The sequence below is a fragment of the Arabidopsis thaliana genome, chromosome 5 (genome assembly GCF_000001735.4).
Source record: "Arabidopsis thaliana chromosome 5, partial sequence".
Classification (NCBI taxonomy): Eukaryota; Viridiplantae; Streptophyta; class Magnoliopsida; order Brassicales; family Brassicaceae; genus Arabidopsis; species Arabidopsis thaliana.
In genome coordinates, this window is record NC_003076.8 from 14,194,236 (window position 1) to 14,214,642 (window position 20,407).

General features: G+C 34.5%; 4 protein-coding genes and 1 pseudogene across 6 annotated transcripts; 2 read left to right on the plus strand and 3 right to left on the minus strand.

The window, feature by feature from the left end:
- The first annotated feature begins 1,120 nt into the window (after positions 1-1,120).
- CYP716A1 (cytochrome P450, family 716, subfamily A, polypeptide 1) lies at positions 1,121-3,526 on the plus strand. 2 transcript variants are annotated; one of them, NM_123002.2, is made up of 4 exons: positions 1,121-1,680; positions 1,813-2,219; positions 2,802-2,989; positions 3,079-3,526. In NM_123002.2, the coding sequence occupies exons 1-4, from the start codon at positions 1,142-1,144 to the stop codon at positions 3,376-3,378; spliced, it is 1,434 nt and encodes a 477-aa protein (NP_198460.1). In that variant the 5' UTR covers positions 1,121-1,141; the 3' UTR covers positions 3,379-3,526. The 2 variants fall into 2 exon arrangements, with proteins under 2 accessions (NP_198460.1, NP_001332668.1); NM_001344126.1 differs by having other exon boundaries at positions 2,802-3,526.
- An 824-nt stretch (positions 3,527-4,350) lies between these two features.
- CCB3 (cofactor assembly, complex C (B6F)) lies at positions 4,351-5,196 on the minus strand. Its single transcript, NM_123003.4, has one exon. The coding sequence runs from the start codon at positions 4,966-4,968 to the stop codon at positions 4,444-4,446; it is 525 nt and encodes a 174-aa protein (NP_198461.2). The 5' UTR covers positions 4,969-5,196; the 3' UTR covers positions 4,351-4,443.
- Positions 5,197-10,173: 4,977 nt separating this feature from the next.
- Positions 10,174-14,260, plus strand: AT5G36125 (annotated as a pseudogene; the record flags this gene model as incomplete). The annotated part of the gene is made up of 1 exon: positions 10,174-14,260.
- Positions 14,261-14,852: 592 nt separating this feature from the next.
- AT5G36130 (Cytochrome P450 superfamily protein) lies at positions 14,853-15,687 on the minus strand. The gene is made up of 2 exons (NM_123004.2): positions 15,454-15,687; positions 14,853-15,357 (listed from the first exon to the last, which is right to left on the minus strand). The coding sequence occupies exons 1-2, from the start codon at positions 15,574-15,576 to the stop codon at positions 15,058-15,060; spliced, it is 423 nt and encodes a 140-aa protein (NP_198462.1). The 5' UTR covers positions 15,577-15,687; the 3' UTR covers positions 14,853-15,057.
- A 2,251-nt stretch (positions 15,688-17,938) lies between these two features.
- On the minus strand, positions 17,939-19,058 carry CYP716A2 (cytochrome P450, family 716, subfamily A, polypeptide 2). The gene is made up of 2 exons (NM_123005.2): positions 18,498-19,058; positions 17,939-18,406 (listed from the first exon to the last, which is right to left on the minus strand). The coding sequence occupies exons 1-2, from the start codon at positions 19,022-19,024 to the stop codon at positions 17,977-17,979; spliced, it is 957 nt and encodes a 318-aa protein (NP_198463.1). The 5' UTR covers positions 19,025-19,058; the 3' UTR covers positions 17,939-17,976.
- Between the last annotated feature and the right edge of the window lie 1,349 nt (positions 19,059-20,407).

Here is a 20,407-nt window from a genome sequence, read left to right on the forward strand (position 1 = left end):
TACTTAATAAATAAATCTCTCACGGTCTTATCTATCACAAACCCTAAAATTTTGACATTAATCTACCGATGAGAGTCATGAGACCGCTCACAGTTTTGGGAGATGAATATATATATTTTTTAAATTCCGGAGATGATATTTAAAGAACAAACAAACAATATATATATTTGTTGGGAAATGACTAGTAATTATGATGTAAGGTCTTGTTTTCCGTGATTCCGTTTTTAAAAGTTACACAAGTTGACTGGGCCGTTATTTTCCATTGCGGGAAGATAATGCAATTGTAATACTTTATCCTATGGTTTTATCATTAGTTTTGGAATGTATATATACTACACATTTAACATTTGCTTTGGATACTTGGATATATTTGAGTTCTTAGAAACGAAAATTGAATATATATCTTCAAGTGAGAATCTGTTGTCTATAAAACAAACATAGAATAGCATGTTATTTAAATGCATAAGATGATTATCTATTAAACAAACAGTTCGATAAAGAGTTTTATTATATATTCGTTTAGTAGAAGAATAAAATGTTGGACGTGCCACGGTACAAATAATATTGTTTAGTATAACAACACGTTTTTTTACCTATAAATTATAATCACACATCAAACTATGACATAGGCAAAATACAAAAAAAATGTAGATATAATTTTTCAGTTTTTTATTAATAGATATAAACTGTAGATAGAAATCTATTTTTACGTAAAGAAAAAAATGATGAGAGGGGTTCAAGATATTTCAAAATCCACTAGAAAATGAAATGAGAAAGATAAACTTGAAGATGAAAGGAGGAGGCATGCATTTTCGTAAAATGGCCATCCAATATAATTCTTAAACCATTTTGTGAATTAGTAACCATTCGTTCCACCTAATTTATCTTATATCTAATTGGTTTGGTCAAATGTGATTTTTGTCTAGGGTAAAATATGAAAAAATAACAAAGCTAGTTGGCTTGATCAGTTAGATGTAAACTTATGTACGTTATGTATGATACAATATGATTTTGTACGGTAGAAAAGTATCAAAATGTAAACGTCAAACCCACCCAAACTCACGTCACTTACGTCTATAAATTAATCTTTGTCTTCCCAACCAAAGAAAACTAGAGACAAGCCGAAAACAAAAAGAAAAATATGTACATGGCAATCATGATTATCCTCTTCCTTAGCTCCATTCTTCTTTCTCTCCTATTGCTCCTTAGAAAACATTTGTCACACTTCTCCTATCCCAACCTTCCTCCCGGAAATACCGGCCTTCCCTTAATCGGAGAGAGTTTCTCCTTCCTCTCTGCTGGCCGTCAAGGCCATCCAGAGAAGTTCATCACTGACCGAGTTCGTCGTTTCTCCTCCTCCTCCTCATGTGTCTTCAAGACCCACCTCTTTGGGTCTCCCACCGCGGTGGTGACTGGTGCATCTGGGAACAAGTTTCTATTCACTAACGAGAACAAGCTTGTGGTCTCGTGGTGGCCAGATTCCGTTAATAAGATCTTCCCTTCTTCAATGCAGACGAGCTCCAAAGAAGAAGCCAGGAAGCTGAGGATGCTTCTTTCGCAGTTCATGAAGCCCGAGGCTTTGAGGAGGTATGTTGGTGTTATGGATGAGATTGCTCAAAGACATTTTGAGACGGAATGGGCCAATCAAGATCAAGTCATTGTCTTCCCTCTTACCAAAAAGTATGTACTTTGCTTCTCATCTTTTTAAAGCAAATTTAATTTTTTTTGTAAATGCAAGAAAATGGGAAGAAAATATTAGAATTTCACCAAACTATTTTATGACTAAGATATACATATAAAAATCTCAATCAGGTTCACGTTTTCAATAGCATGCCGTTCGTTCCTGAGCATGGAAGATCCCGCAAGAGTAAGGCAACTAGAAGAGCAATTCAATACGGTAGCGGTAGGGATCTTCTCAATCCCAATAGACTTGCCAGGAACACGGTTTAACCGAGCCATCAAGGCGTCGAGGTTACTCAGAAAAGAGGTTTCCGCTATCGTAAGGCAGAGGAAAGAAGAGCTCAAAGCCGGGAAAGCATTAGAGGAGCACGACATATTATCTCACATGTTGATGAATATAGGAGAGACCAAAGACGAGGATTTGGCTGATAAAATTATTGGATTGTTAATCGGAGGACATGACACAGCTAGTATCGTATGCACTTTCGTTGTCAATTATCTTGCTGAATTCCCTCATGTCTACCAACGTGTGCTACAAGGTACTCGCCTCTCTCTACAACCTCTAGTGTTATTCTTTGAATACATTAATATGTTTAGGTACAACACTTTTTCAATTAACTTGTACTTTCCTACACGACAGCTTCCTCAATAATAAAACTAAACATAGCTTATGACTGGTTTGTTAGCTAGGAATTAGGATCATATCTTATGACTTCTTTTTGGGATAATGAATAAATAAATAAAAATACTATGTAAGAAACATTACATATGATAACTAAATATGAACCGACAATGCATGTAACATATTGGTTTGTCCGGACTCAAGCCTACATAATGCATGATCGTCAATGACACATAATGCATGTTTCAGAAATTTAAAAGAAAAACTATGAAATGAATCAAAAATATTATCAGTATCATATATGTGAGAAAAAGTAGATAGCTTTGCTATTTTGTATTATTGGTACCGTCAATTTGACCAAATTTTCCTTACCAATAAATATTAATTTGTTGTCGACAAAAGAAAAAGAATTAGGTTGTATATCTTAATTGACATTAAAAAAATAGATTTTATAGTCTTAAGTTTACAGAAAAAATTTACTCACACTAAGGAATTGCAGAGCAAAAGGAGATACTAAAGGAGAAAAAAGAAAAGGAAGGATTAAGGTGGGAGGACATTGAGAAAATGAGATATTCATGGAATGTTGCATGTGAAGTGATGAGAATTGTTCCTCCTCTTTCTGGCACTTTTCGTGAGGCCATTGATCACTTCTCTTTTAAGGGTTTTTACATTCCCAAAGGATGGAAGGTAAGGCTACTCCAAAATCCTTAAGACAGTTTGACATACATATCAAGCTCATGCACAAAATCATATATATGTTTTGATCATAAACATAGTTATATTGGAGTGCCACCGCGACACATATGAATCCAGACTACTTCCCAGAACCAGAGAGATTTGAGCCAAACCGTTTCGAAGGAAGTGGTCCGAAGCCTTATACCTATGTTCCATTTGGAGGAGGACCAAGAATGTGTCCAGGGAAAGAGTATGCTCGTCTAGAGATTCTTATATTCATGCACAATCTTGTTAATAGATTTAAGTGGGAAAAAGTGTTTCCAAATGAAAATAAAATAGTTGTTGATCCCTTACCAATACCAGACAAAGGTCTCCCTATAAGAATTTTTCCTCAATCTTGAGTCTAGTTTGAAACTTGATATGGATCACTAGTTGGTGCTACGTTAGTCCAATATCCTAGTGTATTGGTCTCAAGTCTTCATTGTATTTGTTGATTCATGGATAATAATAATAAAAAATCCGCTCACTTTCTTCGCAAACTAGAATCTCTTCTTATCGATATAACATAGCTTGTCTTGATAACACCAAGACTACAAGGTCTTGGAGGGATAAATAAGTTTACATATTGGGTTGTATATTTTGTGGGACAATTGTACACATTAGTGTTATCTTTTAGTTTTCGATGCAATTTTCTTCATACGGTGTCCGTTCGCTAGATGAATAGCTCTTCAAAGTCGCAACTGGGGTTCTTCTATTTTCTTACAAATAACTTTGTCATCAATATATAGCTTTGAAGAATCTCGACTCGATTATAATTAGTCTGTTCGTTTCATCACCGCAGGCGGCAGCGGCGGTAGCAAACTCTACCGCTGCCATTGCCGCAGGTGCATATGTTCGTTTCGTCGCCGCTGCCGCAAGTGAAATCGAAGAAGACGATTCAAACAGAGAACTTCAAAAGCTCTTAAGGGTCAAGAAGAGAACTTCAAAAACTAAACCCATTACTTCAAAATCACCAAGCTTACTTTGTTATCCCATCTCTTCTTCAGATCGAAATCGCGTTAAAGAGAGAAGAGTAAGGTTTTAGATGGTGATGTGTATTAGGTTCTCTTGTGATTTCCTAAATGTGTTAAGGGTATTTATGTCATTTTAATTTTATTATTAATCACAGGTTTTGGATAAGCGGATGCTGGATTTAATCGGCGATTAAAATTATTCACCGCAAAATGCTGTGTTTGCCGCCGCGTCTTACCGCAAGTACTGGCGGCAACAAAACGAACAATTTCATATGCGTCTGCCGCAGCCGCAACTACCTGCGGCGACGAAACGAACAGCCTAGACATGAATAGTGATCGGTATGACGCAAGAAGAATGTTAGAGCCAAACAATCATATTTGCGAGTAATGTAGGAACATTGTATGCTACAAGGAGACTTCTCTATAATGAGAACAAAATGATTCAATTCTTAGCTAATTAACTTGTTGTTGAGAAACAAGAACAAGAAGTCCTTGAGGACCAACCAAAATCTCACTAAGGAAACTCACAAGCCCAAACCAAACCACAGGAGTAACATCAACACCTGCAAGTGGTGGAATCACTTTCCTTGTCTGAACAAGGATTGGTTCTGTCGGAGCGTAAGCTAAAACGTACGGAAACTTGTCAACGGGAAGTTTCGGGTACCAAGACATAACGATTCTCAAAATGAATAGAAATCCAAAAGCTGATAAAGCTGGACCTAAGATACCAATAGCGAGCTTCGCTGTTCCTGGATCTAAATCTGCTAGAGAAATGTTACGCAACGATTCCGAAATGGAATTCGTCTGTCGAATGAGATTTGTTGTTGTGGCTGCTTCTTCTATGTGGCTTAATGTTGCTGAAACTATGGGAAGAGACGTGGATCGATTGCGGAAATTTGGAGAGGATCGTCGTGATTTCTTCTGAAAAATCATCAATGCCGGCGAGAAAGAGACGAAGCTGGTGGTCACTGTCGTCATCACAATCTCTCTGCTCTGTTTTTTGTGAACCAAAATATCGTGAACTCTGTGATCGATTCCAGTGTAAGGTTGAGAATCTTTGGTTCTGGAGATAATGCGGATGTGCTGACGTGGAATACGAAAATGGGTACAACCCGAAATACTTGGGTTAATTTGAATTTTATGGTTACAACTACAACCCCACACAAACTGGGATATTTTTTTTCACTACTTAATGTGATATATGTGCATATGTTTTTGCGAATAAATTAAGAAATTATTTAATTTTTATTTTTTCGATAAAAACATAATTTATTATTTATTTATTTTTGGACAAAAATGTATTATTAACTTTGTTAGTGGTGAGAAAAATATAGACATGACCAAAACTTAACTATAACCGTATAAAATTGTTAAAAATCGTAATTGTTAACCGTAAAATAAAATAGTTACGGTTTAAAAAATATTTTCCTCGTAACCATTAATTAACTGTAAATGTACCAAAACAGTAGTTAACCGTACGTTAACTGCACGATTAACTGTATGGTTAAAACCTTAAAAAGATACAATTTTGACTATTAGTTTTTGTAAGGGAAAAATGTCGTTTTATACGCGAACTTTTAAAAATGGCCATTTAATACGTGAATTTTTTGTAAGGCCAAATAAAACATGATAAAAACGTTGACTGGCCATTTCACACAAATGTTATCGTTGACCAGGCCAAAATCTCCACGACGTTATCTTGCATTAACGGACCCGATAATTCCGTTAGCACACGTTAACTAGATCCGTTAATATCCAAAACGACGTCGTTTCATTGCAATCGAAATATCAAAAATCCCAAATCAAAAGCCAAATCCCTAATTCCTATTTGGCCAAACTACAGGTCCAAAATTTTGAAGCAGAAAATATAAGATTCATAGCCAGAGAAATCATGATTTTAAGAAGATTAGATCATCCCAACATTCTAAAACTGAAGGGATTATCGCATCAGAAATTCAAACAACATGTACTTTGTGTTTGATTACATGGAGCACGATCTCGAAGGCTTATGTTTATCTCCCGACATCACATTCACGGAGGCACATGCAAGAGAGATACACACACACACAAAACCATAACCTCTCCTGCAAGTGACTACATTTCTTTATTCTGACAAACCTTAATTTTGTTTTCAAATCAAATGTTATGAAGCAACTGTTATGGGGAGTAGAACATTGTCATACCCGGGATTATGCACAGAGACATTAAAGACGCAAACGTTCAGGTGAATAACAAAGGAGTTTTAAAATTAGCTGATTTCGGATTAGCCAACACTGTAACACCAAGAAAAAAGAATCAATTGACGAGTCGGGTCATGACATTATGGATTTAGTTTTTGAATTTTGGGGATTTCTAAATTGATTTGGGATTTTTGATATTTCGATTTCAATGACACGACGTCGTTTTGGATATTAACGGATCTAGTTAACGTGTGCTAACGAAATTATCGGGTCCGTCAATGCAAGATAACGTTGTGGGGATTTTGGCCTGGTCAACGATAACATTTGTGTGAAATGGCCAGTCAACGTTTTTATCATGTTTTATTTGACTTTACACAAAGTTCACGTATTAAATGGCCACTTTTTGAAAGCTCGCGTATAAAACAACATTTTTCCCCTTTTTGTAATGCAAAGATAAATATTGAATATTCGGATACAGATTTTTTAAAAAGTAAATAATATCGCATATAAAAAATTCTACTATATACTTTTCATCTTATTAAAAACAACAAAAAAAGTCGGATGATACGTAAGATTTTGCCAACAGTATTAAATGCATTGTAATCATCAAATAAGTCATAAGCTTATTTTAATCGTAATTGTAGTCATGCCTAGGAAAATAGTTAAAATCCTAAGAGTGATAAGATCGTAACCATGATAAACCAGGAAAGACTTGGTCAAGGAGAAAAGAAGAAACAAACCTTTAGTGTATCCCTCAGTTTTAAGGAGATCAATCTCCACGTTTACATTTTCCCAATTTGTGGATTATGTTCCTTGTTTCTAGGATTGGTGATCGATCCACTTTGCTTCATTTGTGTATAAAGACATGAATTCATTATCATGAATCAGACTTGAAAATTGGACAAAATATAGTTTATTTCTTTGGTTATTTTGTTCTTGTGTTACACAAAACACATCTCTTTGGTTTTGAAGAGGGATTTATTATTAAAAAAAAGAAGAAAAAGGGACTTATCAGTGGTAGCAGAGTGGTCAAGGAGTTTCGGAGGAGAGTGTGAATCGTTTGGTGGACTTGAAAATTGGATAAAACATAGTTTATCTCTCTGATTACTTGTTATTGTGTGTCGTTGTCTTACACAAAACACATCTCTTTGGCTTTGAAGAGAGCTCATCTCATCGCTAGGAGTGTAACAAAGGAGGATCACCGCCAATTATATTAGCAACCGGATTTCTTTTGTTGGTTGAAACAACTGTTTGAGGATAATAATAGTATTCCCGAGGCGTAGTACTCATATGGGTTGAACTAGATTGATTGTCTTTTATCCCCCGACCCCCAAATTTATAGTATATAAAACTTAACACAATTTAACCAATATTAAGACAAACTGTTAAATAAAAATATTCAAAAATATAAAACAATTAAGAAATTTTGTATTAAAACGTGAGAACATCACTTACTATGAAACAAAAAAAAAATTCTAAAACATCAAATATGTTGAAGCAGAAAAAGTATATTAATAAACGTCTATATTCATATCAAATTTTACAAAATTCATTCACATATACATCCGTGAATTAACATATACATTCTTATGTTAAAACACTGCTCATAACCAAAACAAATTACTGGAAGAATTGTCAACAATCTGTGATCTCACTTGTGTCAAATTACAACCAAGCATTTGCTTCAAAGCTCTCATGGAACCATTGTTGATTTACCTTATCTATCTTTTTGTGGTATTGGGGAATGCCCTGTTTTGTTATGTTTTAAACTCTGGGATTTCTGAATCTCTCTCTTATTGTACTTATTTCTTTTGTCCAAAAAAAACAAAAAAAACAAACCAAAACAAATTACTTAGCGTGTAAAAGTCTACATAAACTTCTATTTCACCAGAATCGTAAATTTTTGCTGTGCTTTACAGTTTACCTCACGCAGTTAAAAATTCGATCGTGGCGAAATTTCCTAATGTCCTTGACCTGCACTCCCTGATGTACTGCCTCTTACTTCAATCTTGATCCCTCTAATCACCTTTTTATCCCAAACTTGTCCTATTTCAGTTACCAACAACAAAAACCATTGATATAGCTAAATTTTTTAAGTTTTTGAAAGAAATAAAAAAAGAGACTAAAGACGGTTTCGAGTATCATAAATGGAAACGAATTCTTATCGTTGAGAACAATAGAAGATGATTTACAATTTACTTATGGGATCAATAACCTTTTGCATGGTAGTTCAAACAAGATGTTGTTCATACATTTTATTTAATCGAGTTGAGAGACTAATAAATTATTTCTCATAATTAGATCTTACTTGTTTTTGGAGATTCATATGGGAGTCGAGCCAGGACTGTATTTGATGATGCAGATAACAAGAGAAGAAGCAAAGTTATCAACCAAACCATGTACATTTTGTTTTCTTGGTTTACTATTACGAGTTTTGAAACATGTAACATGGTGTATTTATATGTAAGCGAAAATGCATTCAGGTCAAGTGGAATATAGGTCGTTAATTTTGAAGCTAGAAAAGTATTCATTCTTAACGCGTATACTAGTTAGGCATTTTCAGAGAATCTTATTCCTTATGAAGCATTTTTCAGAGATGAAGTATTTTTACTTACTTTTGGTGAGAAAATGGATAAAATTACCCCTGAGATTTTGACGCAAAATAACTAACCTTCGTTTTTTATTGTCGTTCAACAAGGAAGATATTTACGAAAAACTCAGTCTAGTTATGTTCTTTTTAGTATAGACCGTTGGATTAAAAAAATATATTTTAAAATCTATGGCTAAGATGAAATAAAAAAAAAATCATTCTCTTGTTATCTAGATCAGATAATAACATCTCTCTTCTTCTCTACAAGGAACCATGTTTTTTCTATCACTCTCTCTAAAACAAATCCAAAAATCAAATGGCGAGTTGAAGATTTGTAAGTGCTGAGTGTGTGATGAGAGCAATGATGGAGTTTGTGAAGATAGTGTACCTTCTGTATTTACTTTACGGAGAAGCCTCTCTAGATTTCGATTTTGTGTAGGTTCGTAACCTCTATTTAACGAACACAATTTTGTTTATTTCTTTATTTTGTGAAAACATGATTCACATAAGCGAAATTGTGTGTTGTCAAGACGACGAGATCTGATGCATATGGTCTATTCTCGTAATATCAATATATTGTCTTGAAGGTAGAGATCTCTGCAAATTTAAACAAAAACCAAAAAAAAAATTCGGTGTACATAATAACGAGTCCATTCATATGTGCCATACAAAAACCTTTTTACTGAGCCATATCCATTCTACACAAAGTTATTGTATAAATCTGCTCCATCTACTTCATTCTCCCAAATAATCTCTACGTAGAACAATTCTCTCCATGAAAGCATATAAATATATCGTAACCATAAAAAAGGGTGATAACTTTACTAAACAGTAAAACGCACTCGCAACAAATCAAAAACATAGTTGTCCATTGATGATGTTGTGGATCTTAATTCTGATTCAACTTTAAGTGACCGGTTTAGGTGCTGTGGTTAAGAAGAATTGAGGACCGGTTAGATGGAGTGTTTTAAACCGGATTGAAGAGGCTAAAGGAAACCTTCTTTTCACGAGAGAGGGTCTTCTGTTTCTATTTCGGACTTAGTATAAAAGGCCTTTATTTCTTCTTCTTCATTATTCGTGTTTTCATCTGTAACAAACAAAAAGAAAAGCTTGAGACTCCATTGTTGAGCTCTGCTTGTACTCTGTAATTCTCATTCTGTTCTAGTGGATTGCCGAACTGATTCGGCCCCAGACGTAGACTTGATCATACCGATCTTGTTGAACTGGGTAATCAAATCTCTTGTGTTGTTTCTTTCGTTCTTCAATTCGTTTCTGTTCTTGAGCTGATTCAAAGTTTCGATTACTGAGTTTTCGAAAGTTTGTGAAGTTATTGCGTTGTGAATCGAGCATAAAACGTAACAGATTGGTATCAGAGCCCAGGCTTTGGGTGTTTCGTTCACATCGCATCGGTCGATGGCAACGACGACGAGAGTGGAGATCAAAGCCTTCGACGGCGATAACAATTTCTCGTTATGGAAGATCAGGATAATGGCACAGCTCGGAGTTCTTGGTTTGAAAGGAACTCTAACTGACTTTGCTTTGACAAAGACTGAGACATTAACAAAGAGTGAGGAGAAGCAAGTAGCTTCTGGAGATGAATCATCGGATTCAAGTGCTGTGTTGACTAAAGAAGTTCCAGATCCGATCAAGATTGAAAAATCAGAACAAGCGATGAACATTATCATCAATCACATAAGTGACACAGTCTTGAGAAAAGTAAATCACTGTAAGACTGCAGCTACATTGTGGGAATTGTTGAATGAATTGTATATGGAGACGTTGTTACCTAACCGGATCTATGCACAATTGAAATTCTACTCGTTTAGAATGATGACTTCAAAGACGATTGATCAAAACGTTGATGATTTTCTGAGGATAGTTGCAGAATTAGGAAGTCTTGATATCAAGGTTGCAGAAGAGGTTCAAGCGATCCTAATCTTGAATTCTTTGCCTGTTACCTATGATCAGTTGAAGCACACCTTGAAGTATGGAAATAAGACCTTGTCTGTGAAAGATGTAGTATCTTCTTCAAAGTCTCTTGAAAGAGAAATGGCTGAGCTTAAAGAAAACACTAAGGTGGTGAATACAACTCTATACACTGCAGAAAGAGGCAGACCACAAACCCGAAATCAAAATGGTAGTCAAGGCAACAATCAAGGTAATAACCAAGGTAAAAATCAAGGAAAAGGCAAAAGCAGGTCGAATTCCAAATCTCGTGTAACCTGCTGGTTCTGCAAGAAAGAGGGACACGTAAAGAAGGATTGTTTTGCTAGGAAGAAGAAGTTCGAAAATGAAGAACAAGGTGAGGCAGGTGTGATTACTGAGAAGTTGGTGTACTCAGAGGCACTTAGCATGCATGACCAAGAAGCTAAAGAGAAGTGGGTTATTGACTCTGGATGTACCTACCATATAACTTCAAGAATGGACTGGTTCACAGATTTCAATGAAAATGAGTCAACACTAATCTTGTTGGGTGATGATCACACTGTTGAATCAAGAGGTTCTGGCATAGTTAAGATCAACACTCATGGTGGAACCATAAGAATGTTAAAGAATGTCAGATTCGTTCTAAATCTGAGAAGGAACTTGATCTCTACAGGTACTTTGGATAAGTTGGGCTTTAAGCATGAAGGTGGAGACGGTAAGATCAGGTTTTACAAAGAAAACAAAACAGCTTTGCGTGGAAATTTGGTTAATGGACTGTATGTCCTTGATGGTCACACAGTTCTGAATGAAAGCTGTAATGCTGAAGGGTCAACAAAAAGGACAAGTTTGTGGCATTGCAGACTTGGTCACATGAGTGTGAATAACATGAAGATTCTGACTGAGAAAGGTTTGATTGAAAAGAAGGATATCAAAGAGCTGGGTTTCTGTGAACACTGTGTTATGGGAAAGTCAAAGAAGTTGAGTTACGTTTTAATGTGGGAAAGCACAATACTGAGGATCTACTAGGATACCTACATGCAGATCTTTGGGGATCTCCAAATGTCACCCCATCTCTCTCTGGTAAGCAGTACTTTCTGTCTATAATAGATGACAAGACTCGTAAGGTGTGGTTGATGTTCTTGAAAACCAAAGATGAGACATTTGATAAGTTCTGTGAATGGAAAGAGTTGGTGGAGAATCAGGTTAACAAGAAGATCAAAGTGTTGAGAACAGACAACGGCTTAGAATTCTGCAATCTGAAGTTTGATGAGTATTGTAAGAAGAATGGTATTGAGAGACATCGAACTTGTACCTATACACCACAGCAAAATGGTGTTGCAGAAAGGATGAATCGAACTCTCATGGAAAAGGTGAGATGTCTTCTTAATGAATCAGGTCTAGATGAAAGTTTTTGGGCTGAAGCAGCCTCAACTACAGCCTATTTGGTGAACCGATCACCTGCATCAGTAGTAGACCACAACGTTCCTGAAGAATTGTGGCTAGGCAAGAAACCAGGTTATAAACACCTAAGAAGGTTTGGCTCGATTGCTTATGTTCATCAAGACCAAGGGAAATTAAAGCCTAGAGCTTTAAAAGGCGTTTTTCTGGGTTATCCACAAGGAGTTAAAGGCTACAAAGTGTGGTTGTTGGATGAAGAGAAATGCGTCATTAGTCGAAATGTTGTATTTGATGAAGATTCAGTCTACAAGAGTCTGCTACCTGAAAGTGATAAAGAACAGATTGATGGGAAACTCAGTAAAGAGACTACCGTTACTGTGAATGACAGTGTTAAAGAAAAAGGAGAAAGTTCTGCTTCAGGTGGAGCTATTGAGGAAATCAGTGACAGTAGTGACTCAGAGGTTGCTGCTACAGAAGAAGACTCACCCATACAGACTGTAAATCTCGAAAACTACCAGCTAGCTCGAGACAGACCCGAAGGGTTACTAGACCACCTACTAAGCTGTCAGACTATACCCATTTTGCTTATGCGTTAGTAATGGCAGAAGAACTTGGTGAAGAAGAAGAACCTCAATGCTATCATGATGCACAAAATGATAAAGACTAGGAGAAATGGAATGGTGGGATGTCTGAGGAAATGGATTCATTACTGAAAAATTAAACCTGGGATATTGTTGATAGGCCAAAGGATCAACATGTTATTAGCTGCAGATGGCTATACAAGATAAAACCAGGAATTCTAGGTGTTGAGTCAAAGAGATACAAGGCCAGGCTAGTTGCAAGAGGTTTCACTCAGAAGAAAGGGATTGACTATGAAGAGGTATTTGCTCCAGTGGTTAAACACATTTCCATTAGAATTCTAATGTCTATTGTAGTTGCAGATGACATGGAATTAGAGCAAATGGATGTTAAGACGGCTTTACTGCATGGAGAGCTTGATCAAGTGCTATATATGGAGCAGCCTGAGGGATTTGAAGCAGATCCAAACAAAGATCAAGTGTGTTTGTTGAAGAAGTCACTCTATGGCCTGAAACAAGCACCTAGACAATGGAACAAGAAGTTCAATGCTTTCATGATGGATCAAGGCTTTACTAGGAGCTTACATGATTCGTGTGTATACGTCAAAGAGGTCATCCCTGATCAGTTTGTGTATCTACTGTTTTATGTAGACGATATGTTGATAGCAGGAAAGAGTATGGCTGAGGTCAATAAGGTCAAAGAAGGATTGAGTTTACATTTTGAGATGAAAGATATGGGTGCAGCGAGTAGGATACTGGGAATTGATATTGAAAGGAATAGAGAGGAAGGAACTTTGTGCTTATCTCAGTCAAAGTACTTAGAGAAGGTCATTCAACGTTTTAGAATGGCAGATGCAAAAGGTGTGAGTACTCCTATTGGTGCTCATTTCAAGTTGTCAGCAGTCAGGAACAATGATGAGAGTGTTGACACAGAAGTTTGTCCTTACTCAAGTGTAGTAGGAAGTGTTATGTATGCTATGATAGGGAATAGGCCAGATGTAGCGTATGCTCTCGGATTGGTGAGCAGGTTTATGAGTAACCCAGGTCATATGCATTGGGAATCAGTTAAGTGGTTACTAAGATATCTTAAAAGGTCAATGGACCTGAAGTTGGTTTACACAAAAGGAAAAGACATGAAGATACATGGTTTCTGTGACTCGGATTATGCTGCAGACCTCGATAAGAGAAGGTCCATAAGTGGATATGTTTTCACGGTTGGTGGGAACACTGTGAGTTGGAAGTCAAGCTTGCAGCATGTTGTAGCATTGTCCACTACAGAAGCTGAGTTTATGGCACTTACTGAAGCAGTAAAAGAAGCCATTTGGATCTGAGGTCTCTTGGATGATATGGGATTGAAGCCAGAAGCAGCTTCAGTGTGGTGTGACTCTCAGTCAGCGATTTGTCTGTCGAAGAACAATGCATTTCATGAAAGAACAAAGCATATTGCTGTGAATTTCTATTTCATTCGAGACATAATCGAAGCTGGTGATGTAGAGGTTGAGAAAATCCACACTTCAAGGAATCCTGCAGATATGCTTACTAAAGTCATACTTGTGCACAAGTTTGAAGCAGCTTTAGATCATCTAAAGCTCCTCAAGTGATACTTGGAATTATGATTGCCGAAGGTTAAGTTCAAGTAGTGCAATTCACTGGAGAATGTTGAAAGATTGAATCAAGGTGGAGTGTTGTGGATCTTAATTCTGATTCAACTTTAAGTGACCGGTTTAGGTGTTGTGGTTATGAAGAATTGAGGACCGGTTAGATGGAGTGTTTTAAACCGGATTGAAGAGGCTAAAGGAAACCATCTTTTCGCGAGAGAGGGTCTTCTGTTTCTATTTGGGACTTAGTATAAAAGGCCTTTATTTCTTCTTCTTCATTGTTCGTGTTTTCATCTGTAACAAACAAAAAGAAAAGCTTGAGACTCCATTGTTGAGCTCTGCTTGTACTCTGTAATTCTCATTCTGTTTCTAGTGGATTGCCGAACTGATTCGGCCCCAGACGTAGACTTGATCATACTGATCTTATTGAACTGGGTAATCAAATCTCTTGTGTTGTTTCTTTCGTTCTTCAATTCGTTTCCGTTCTTGAGCTGATTCGAAGTTTCGATTGCTGAGTTTTCGAAAGTTTGCGAAGTTCTTGCGTTGTGAATCGAGCATAAAACGTAACAGATGAGTGTCCAAGTAGTCAAGTCGAAATGGTCATCTAGTAATTCACATAGTCATTTCATATCAGTAGACATGATAATCATCAATTAAAAGTACACCGTCCATTTTTCTTTGACCAATATTTGCTTGTGTATGGACACAACCATTATTATAAAATGGATCCATACCCTTACATAGGCTATTCAAATAACAAAGCAATAACCAGTGGTCCATCAAATTCAAACTTTAACTCAAGACTGAGGAAAGATTCTAATAGGGAGACCTTTGGCTGGTATTGGTGCGGGATCAGCCACTAATTTATTTTCTTTTGGAAACACTTTTTCCCACTTAAATCTCTTAACAAGATTGTGCATAAATATAAGAATCTCTAGACGAGCATACTCCCTCCCTGGACATATCCTGGATCCTCCTCCAAAGGGAACATATGTATAAGGCTTCGGACCACTTCCTTCAAATCGGCTTGGCTCAAATTTCTCTGGTTCCGGAAAGTATTCTGGATTCTTATGCGTAGCGGTGGCACTCCAATATAACTAAATATGTTTATGATCAGCACATATGTATTTAAAGTATGAGCATGATGATATGAATGTAAATATCTTCAAATGGTTTTGATTATGTACTCGTACCTTCCATCCTTTGGGGATGTAAAAACCCTTAAAAGAGAAGTGATCGATGGCCTCACGAAAAGTGCCAGCAAGAGGAGGAACAATTCTCATCACTTCACATGCAACATTCCATGAATATCTCATTTTCTCAATGTCCTCCCACGTTAATTTTTCGTTTACGTCTTTGTTGTTTAGTATCTCCTTTTGCTCTGCAATTCCTTAGTTTAATTAGTCTTTGCTTTCTTTTAAAATTCAAATTAGTTATGGTATACAATTTACTAGCCAATATTAAGGTCATGTAATCATTAATTAATGTCGAAATGAAAATAATATTTTAGATTCACTTGTAGTTTGTGACTTTATGTCTTAGCTAATATCCGGAGTTGAATTCATGTCCAAACATAAGGACAACACTATCACAAATCACTAGATAACATACATTGATGTGTTTATTTACTCTGAATTCTTAAGTATGTAACATTTTAAAAATAATTAACACTAGTTTGAAAAATGGATACGCAGACTCAAGGATTTAACTATATTCATTAATGATTCGTTATATATCCCAAAAATTATCGTAGTAGAAACTTTTTTTCCTCCCTCTCATCTTTTTCGCTAGCGGTATCTTTTATAAAATAATGATTAAAGCTCACTATCTTACTAGAAAAATGTAGATTTTGTTTTTGCATATGCTATTATTAATTAAAACATTAACTACACCAAACAATTATTTGATAAATAGATATATGATTTCCAGTCTATATAAAACACATAGGATATAATGTTATTATTATTTCAATTTACTAAGATAACATGCTATTCGGCGTAGAAACTATATACTATATATTATTTTTCAAAATTAAGAAAATACTCAATCTTAGGGTTTCGAGTTTCTTTATACTATAAGTTTTGTAGGGTTGAATTTTATTTTTGTTTTTCTTGTTTTGGATTATCCTACATGAGTTTATGATTTTAATTTTTATTTAAGATTTAGAGTTTATTTTTGTAAGGTTATGGTAAAATGGCGCTTTTTCACTTAAAATCATATCGGATAATTTTTGTTCGTTTATTAAAATTCAAACAATCGCATATGAAAGAAAAAACACTTTTGTATGTACTATATATACTACTATATATTGAAATGATTATTCACTTCATGTATTCAAATTATGTTGTTATACTAGATTTTGATCCGTGGTATATCGCGGGGCTAGGTTTTTAATAAAATTTGTTATATAAAATGTATATGTAGATATTTGTTTCAGGGGCGGATCTACTTACATTGGGGAGGTGGCAGCTGCCCCCACTTAATTTGACATAATTTTTTTTTACTTAAGAAAAATTACAATTATGATGGACAATTCGGATAATTCTTTCTTTATGCCCTCATTACCCATATTTTATTGCCCCCATTTACTATTTATAATCTTCTTAATATATGAAAAATTAAATATACTTCCAAAATTTTAGTGTAGTTAACCACAATCATCATTTACTAAGTCTAAATTTCCTTACTGCCATAGTATTGTAATCACATTTGCCTTATTACTTTTCTTAAGTTTTAGTTCTTTAGCTATAGCCTCTTTATTTTACGTGTGTATTTGGTATATGCTATATTTTTGTTGTTTTTATTTTTTAAATTCATATTTATGTAATAAGTTTAATAATATCTACAATTTTCTTAACAACAAATAATTATGTTTGAATTTTCATATTGTTGGAGTATAATGAAAACTTAAACATACAAATAACAAAATATTTGTATAAGCTATGCCCCCACTAAATAAATTTTCTGGATCCGCCACTGATTTGTTTTATTAATATTATTTGCTTTGTTTAGTGTTTAAGATAATGTATATATAGATTTTAATTGTTATATTTAGGATTTCACCCGTAGTATATCGTTTTGTATTACTATCGATCCAAACCCGTCATACCATCTAATCCTGCACAGTGAAATTAAACATATATAATGGATTTCACTTGTGGTATACCGTCTCGTAATACTATCGACCAAACCCGTCCTACCACTAACCCCGTTCGGTAAAATTAGACATTATTTTGTTATTTTTGTTTTAATAATACTTTAATTTAAAAAATATTTAATTCAAATTAATTTAAAAGTTTTCTTTCAAATGGTTATTTAATTGTTGTAAAGTTTATATATTATAATATTATAAATACGTCCTACCATCTAGTTCTACTATCTAATCTTGTTCGGTAAAATTAATTTTTTATTTTTTTAATAATATTTTTATTAAAAGATTTATAATTTAAATCAATTTAAAGTTTTCTTTCAAATGATTATTTTATTTTTAAATATTTTAACCATTTTGGCAAAAATAATTAGGCCATGGAATAAGAACATATTCCTTTGAATAAGATTTGCTTTGATTTGATAGTTAATTTTCGTATTGAATAAGCCAATTACAGCCATTGTAAATAAGTTCTAACTCCAGGATTTATTTCACAAAATAACTGCAAAAATGTATATGTAGATTCTTAAGTTTAGATCCCAATATAGTTATCACACAAATTTACTCTTTAAAGGAGAGGGATCTGCATACCTTCTAGCACACGTTGGTAGATATGAGGGAACTCAGCAAGATAGTTGACAACGAATGTGCATACGATACTTGTTGTGTCATGTCCTCCGATTAACAAGGCAATAATCTTATCAGCCAAATCCTCGTCTTTGGTCTCTCCTATATTCATCAACATATGAGATAGGATGTCCTGTTCCACTGATACTTTCCCGGCCTTCAGCTCTTCTTTTCTCTGCCTAATGATCGTTGAAACCTCTTTGCTGAGTAACCTTGACGCCTTGATGGCACGGTTAAACCGTGTTCCCGGTAAATCTATTGGGATTGAGAAGACACCCGTCATAACCGTAGTGAATGGCTCTTCGAGTTTTCTTACTCTTTCGAGGTCGTCCATGCTCAGGAACAAACGGCATGCTATAGAAAACGTGAACCTGGTTGAAACAAAAACAAATTACATAAACATTTCAACGCATAAACAAAGGCAAGCAACATATAAAAGAAGAGTAGATGCACGTTACATACTTTTTGGTGAGAGGGAAGACAATAAGTTGATCTTGGTTGGCCCATTCCGTCTCAAAATGTTTCTGAGCAATCTCATCCATAACACCAACATACCTTCTCAAAGCCTCAGGCTTCATGGACGGCATAAGAAGCATCCTCGTCTTGATGGCCTCTTCCTTAGAGCTGGTCTGCGTTGAAGAAGGGAAGATCTTGTTCACCGAATCTGGCCACCATGAGATCACAAGCTTGTTTTCGTTGGTGAATAGAAACTTGTTCCCAGAGGCACCAGTCACCACCGCGAAGGGAGACCCAAAGAGGTGGGTCTTGAAGATACCTGAGGAGAAATGACGAACTCGGTCGGTGACAAACTTCTCCGGGTGGCCTTGACGGCCAGCAGAGAGAAAGGATAAAGTCTCTCCTATTAAGGGAAAGCCAATCTTTCCCGGAGGAAGGTTGGGATAACGGAAGTTTGATAAATGTTTTCCAAGGAAGAATAGGAGAGGGAAAATAATGGAGCTAATGAAGAGGAATATTATTGTCAAATACATATTTTTTTCCTTTTCGTTTTAGGCTTATTCTACTTTTGTTTTGCAGCTAGCTTAGACATTATATTTATAGACGTACGTGAGTTAGGGTTTTTGTAAAAATCCCTTTGATTATATTCCCCTGTACACTATTAATCATAAAAAAAATTGGTAGTTGAGAAAGCTCGCTCATAACGGTCATTAGTCACAATCGGAAAGAAACATGAACGTTAACAACGAAGATTCTGTCTATCATCACCGATGATGTATGTCATTCATTTGATACCAAAAAAAAAGCAAAAATAATTGTATGACATTAGGAAAAATATCGTTGATCGGTTGATTATAATGATAGTATTGACCAATGAATTGGACTATCTCTTGGGTTACCGGATTAATTAGACTACAAATCAATTGATTAAAATTTATTTAATTAATTTAATATTAATAGATATTTTAGAGTTTTTATAAATTTATTTAATATTAATCTATACTATTAATTGAGAATCATTGAAAATAAACAACCTTATGAAGGGTAAAATATTACATAAAATGCCATTGATTGTTAGTGTTTTTAAATAAATTCATTAAGGATACAATAGTAATTACAAAATTAATAGATTTAAATATAAAAATATGGTAATATTCTTTTAAGTAATTATGAGTTTTCCAAAATTAAACTCACTTTCTCTTTCCTATTAATTATGGACGAAAAATTAAAATTTATTTCTTAAAAATTGTTAACCAATAAAAATTGAAAAACTAAGATTTGATATCAAATTATACTATATTATTAAACTAACATTTTAGAAGTTAATTTTTATTTTAAAATTTTTTAAAATCATAACACTTGCTTGATACCATGAATAAAAAATCATAATTTGTGATAGATAATATAGATAAATAAATTTAATTTTTAGAATTTTGGGTTAAGTATTTTGAAATAGAAAACGAAAATTTATTTCAAAATTTCTAAAAACGAGATTAGATGTTACAAAGATTTCTATGAATTAAACAAAAATAATTAATTTAAAGTAATTATCATTATGCCTTACATTTAGAAATATCTAAACAATAAATTGTACATACTAATTTCGAAATGAGGGTTTTATTTTTTATTTTTTTCAACCGTATCTTTTTTAAATAAATCCATAATATATTATTGAACAAACTTTTGAAATAATGTAAACTAATTATACATTTTTCATTCAAAACAAATTATCCAGCAAAAAAAATTGCTTTTATAGGTGTATTTCAAAATTTTAATTATATTCCAAAAATCCAATTAATTATGATTAAAAAAAGAGAAAGAAGAATATTGAAAATGTAGCAAAGGAAATAAACATTTTTACATTTGTTAAAATATAATTTTTTACAAAATTATTTGTTATAATGCTATTCATATTT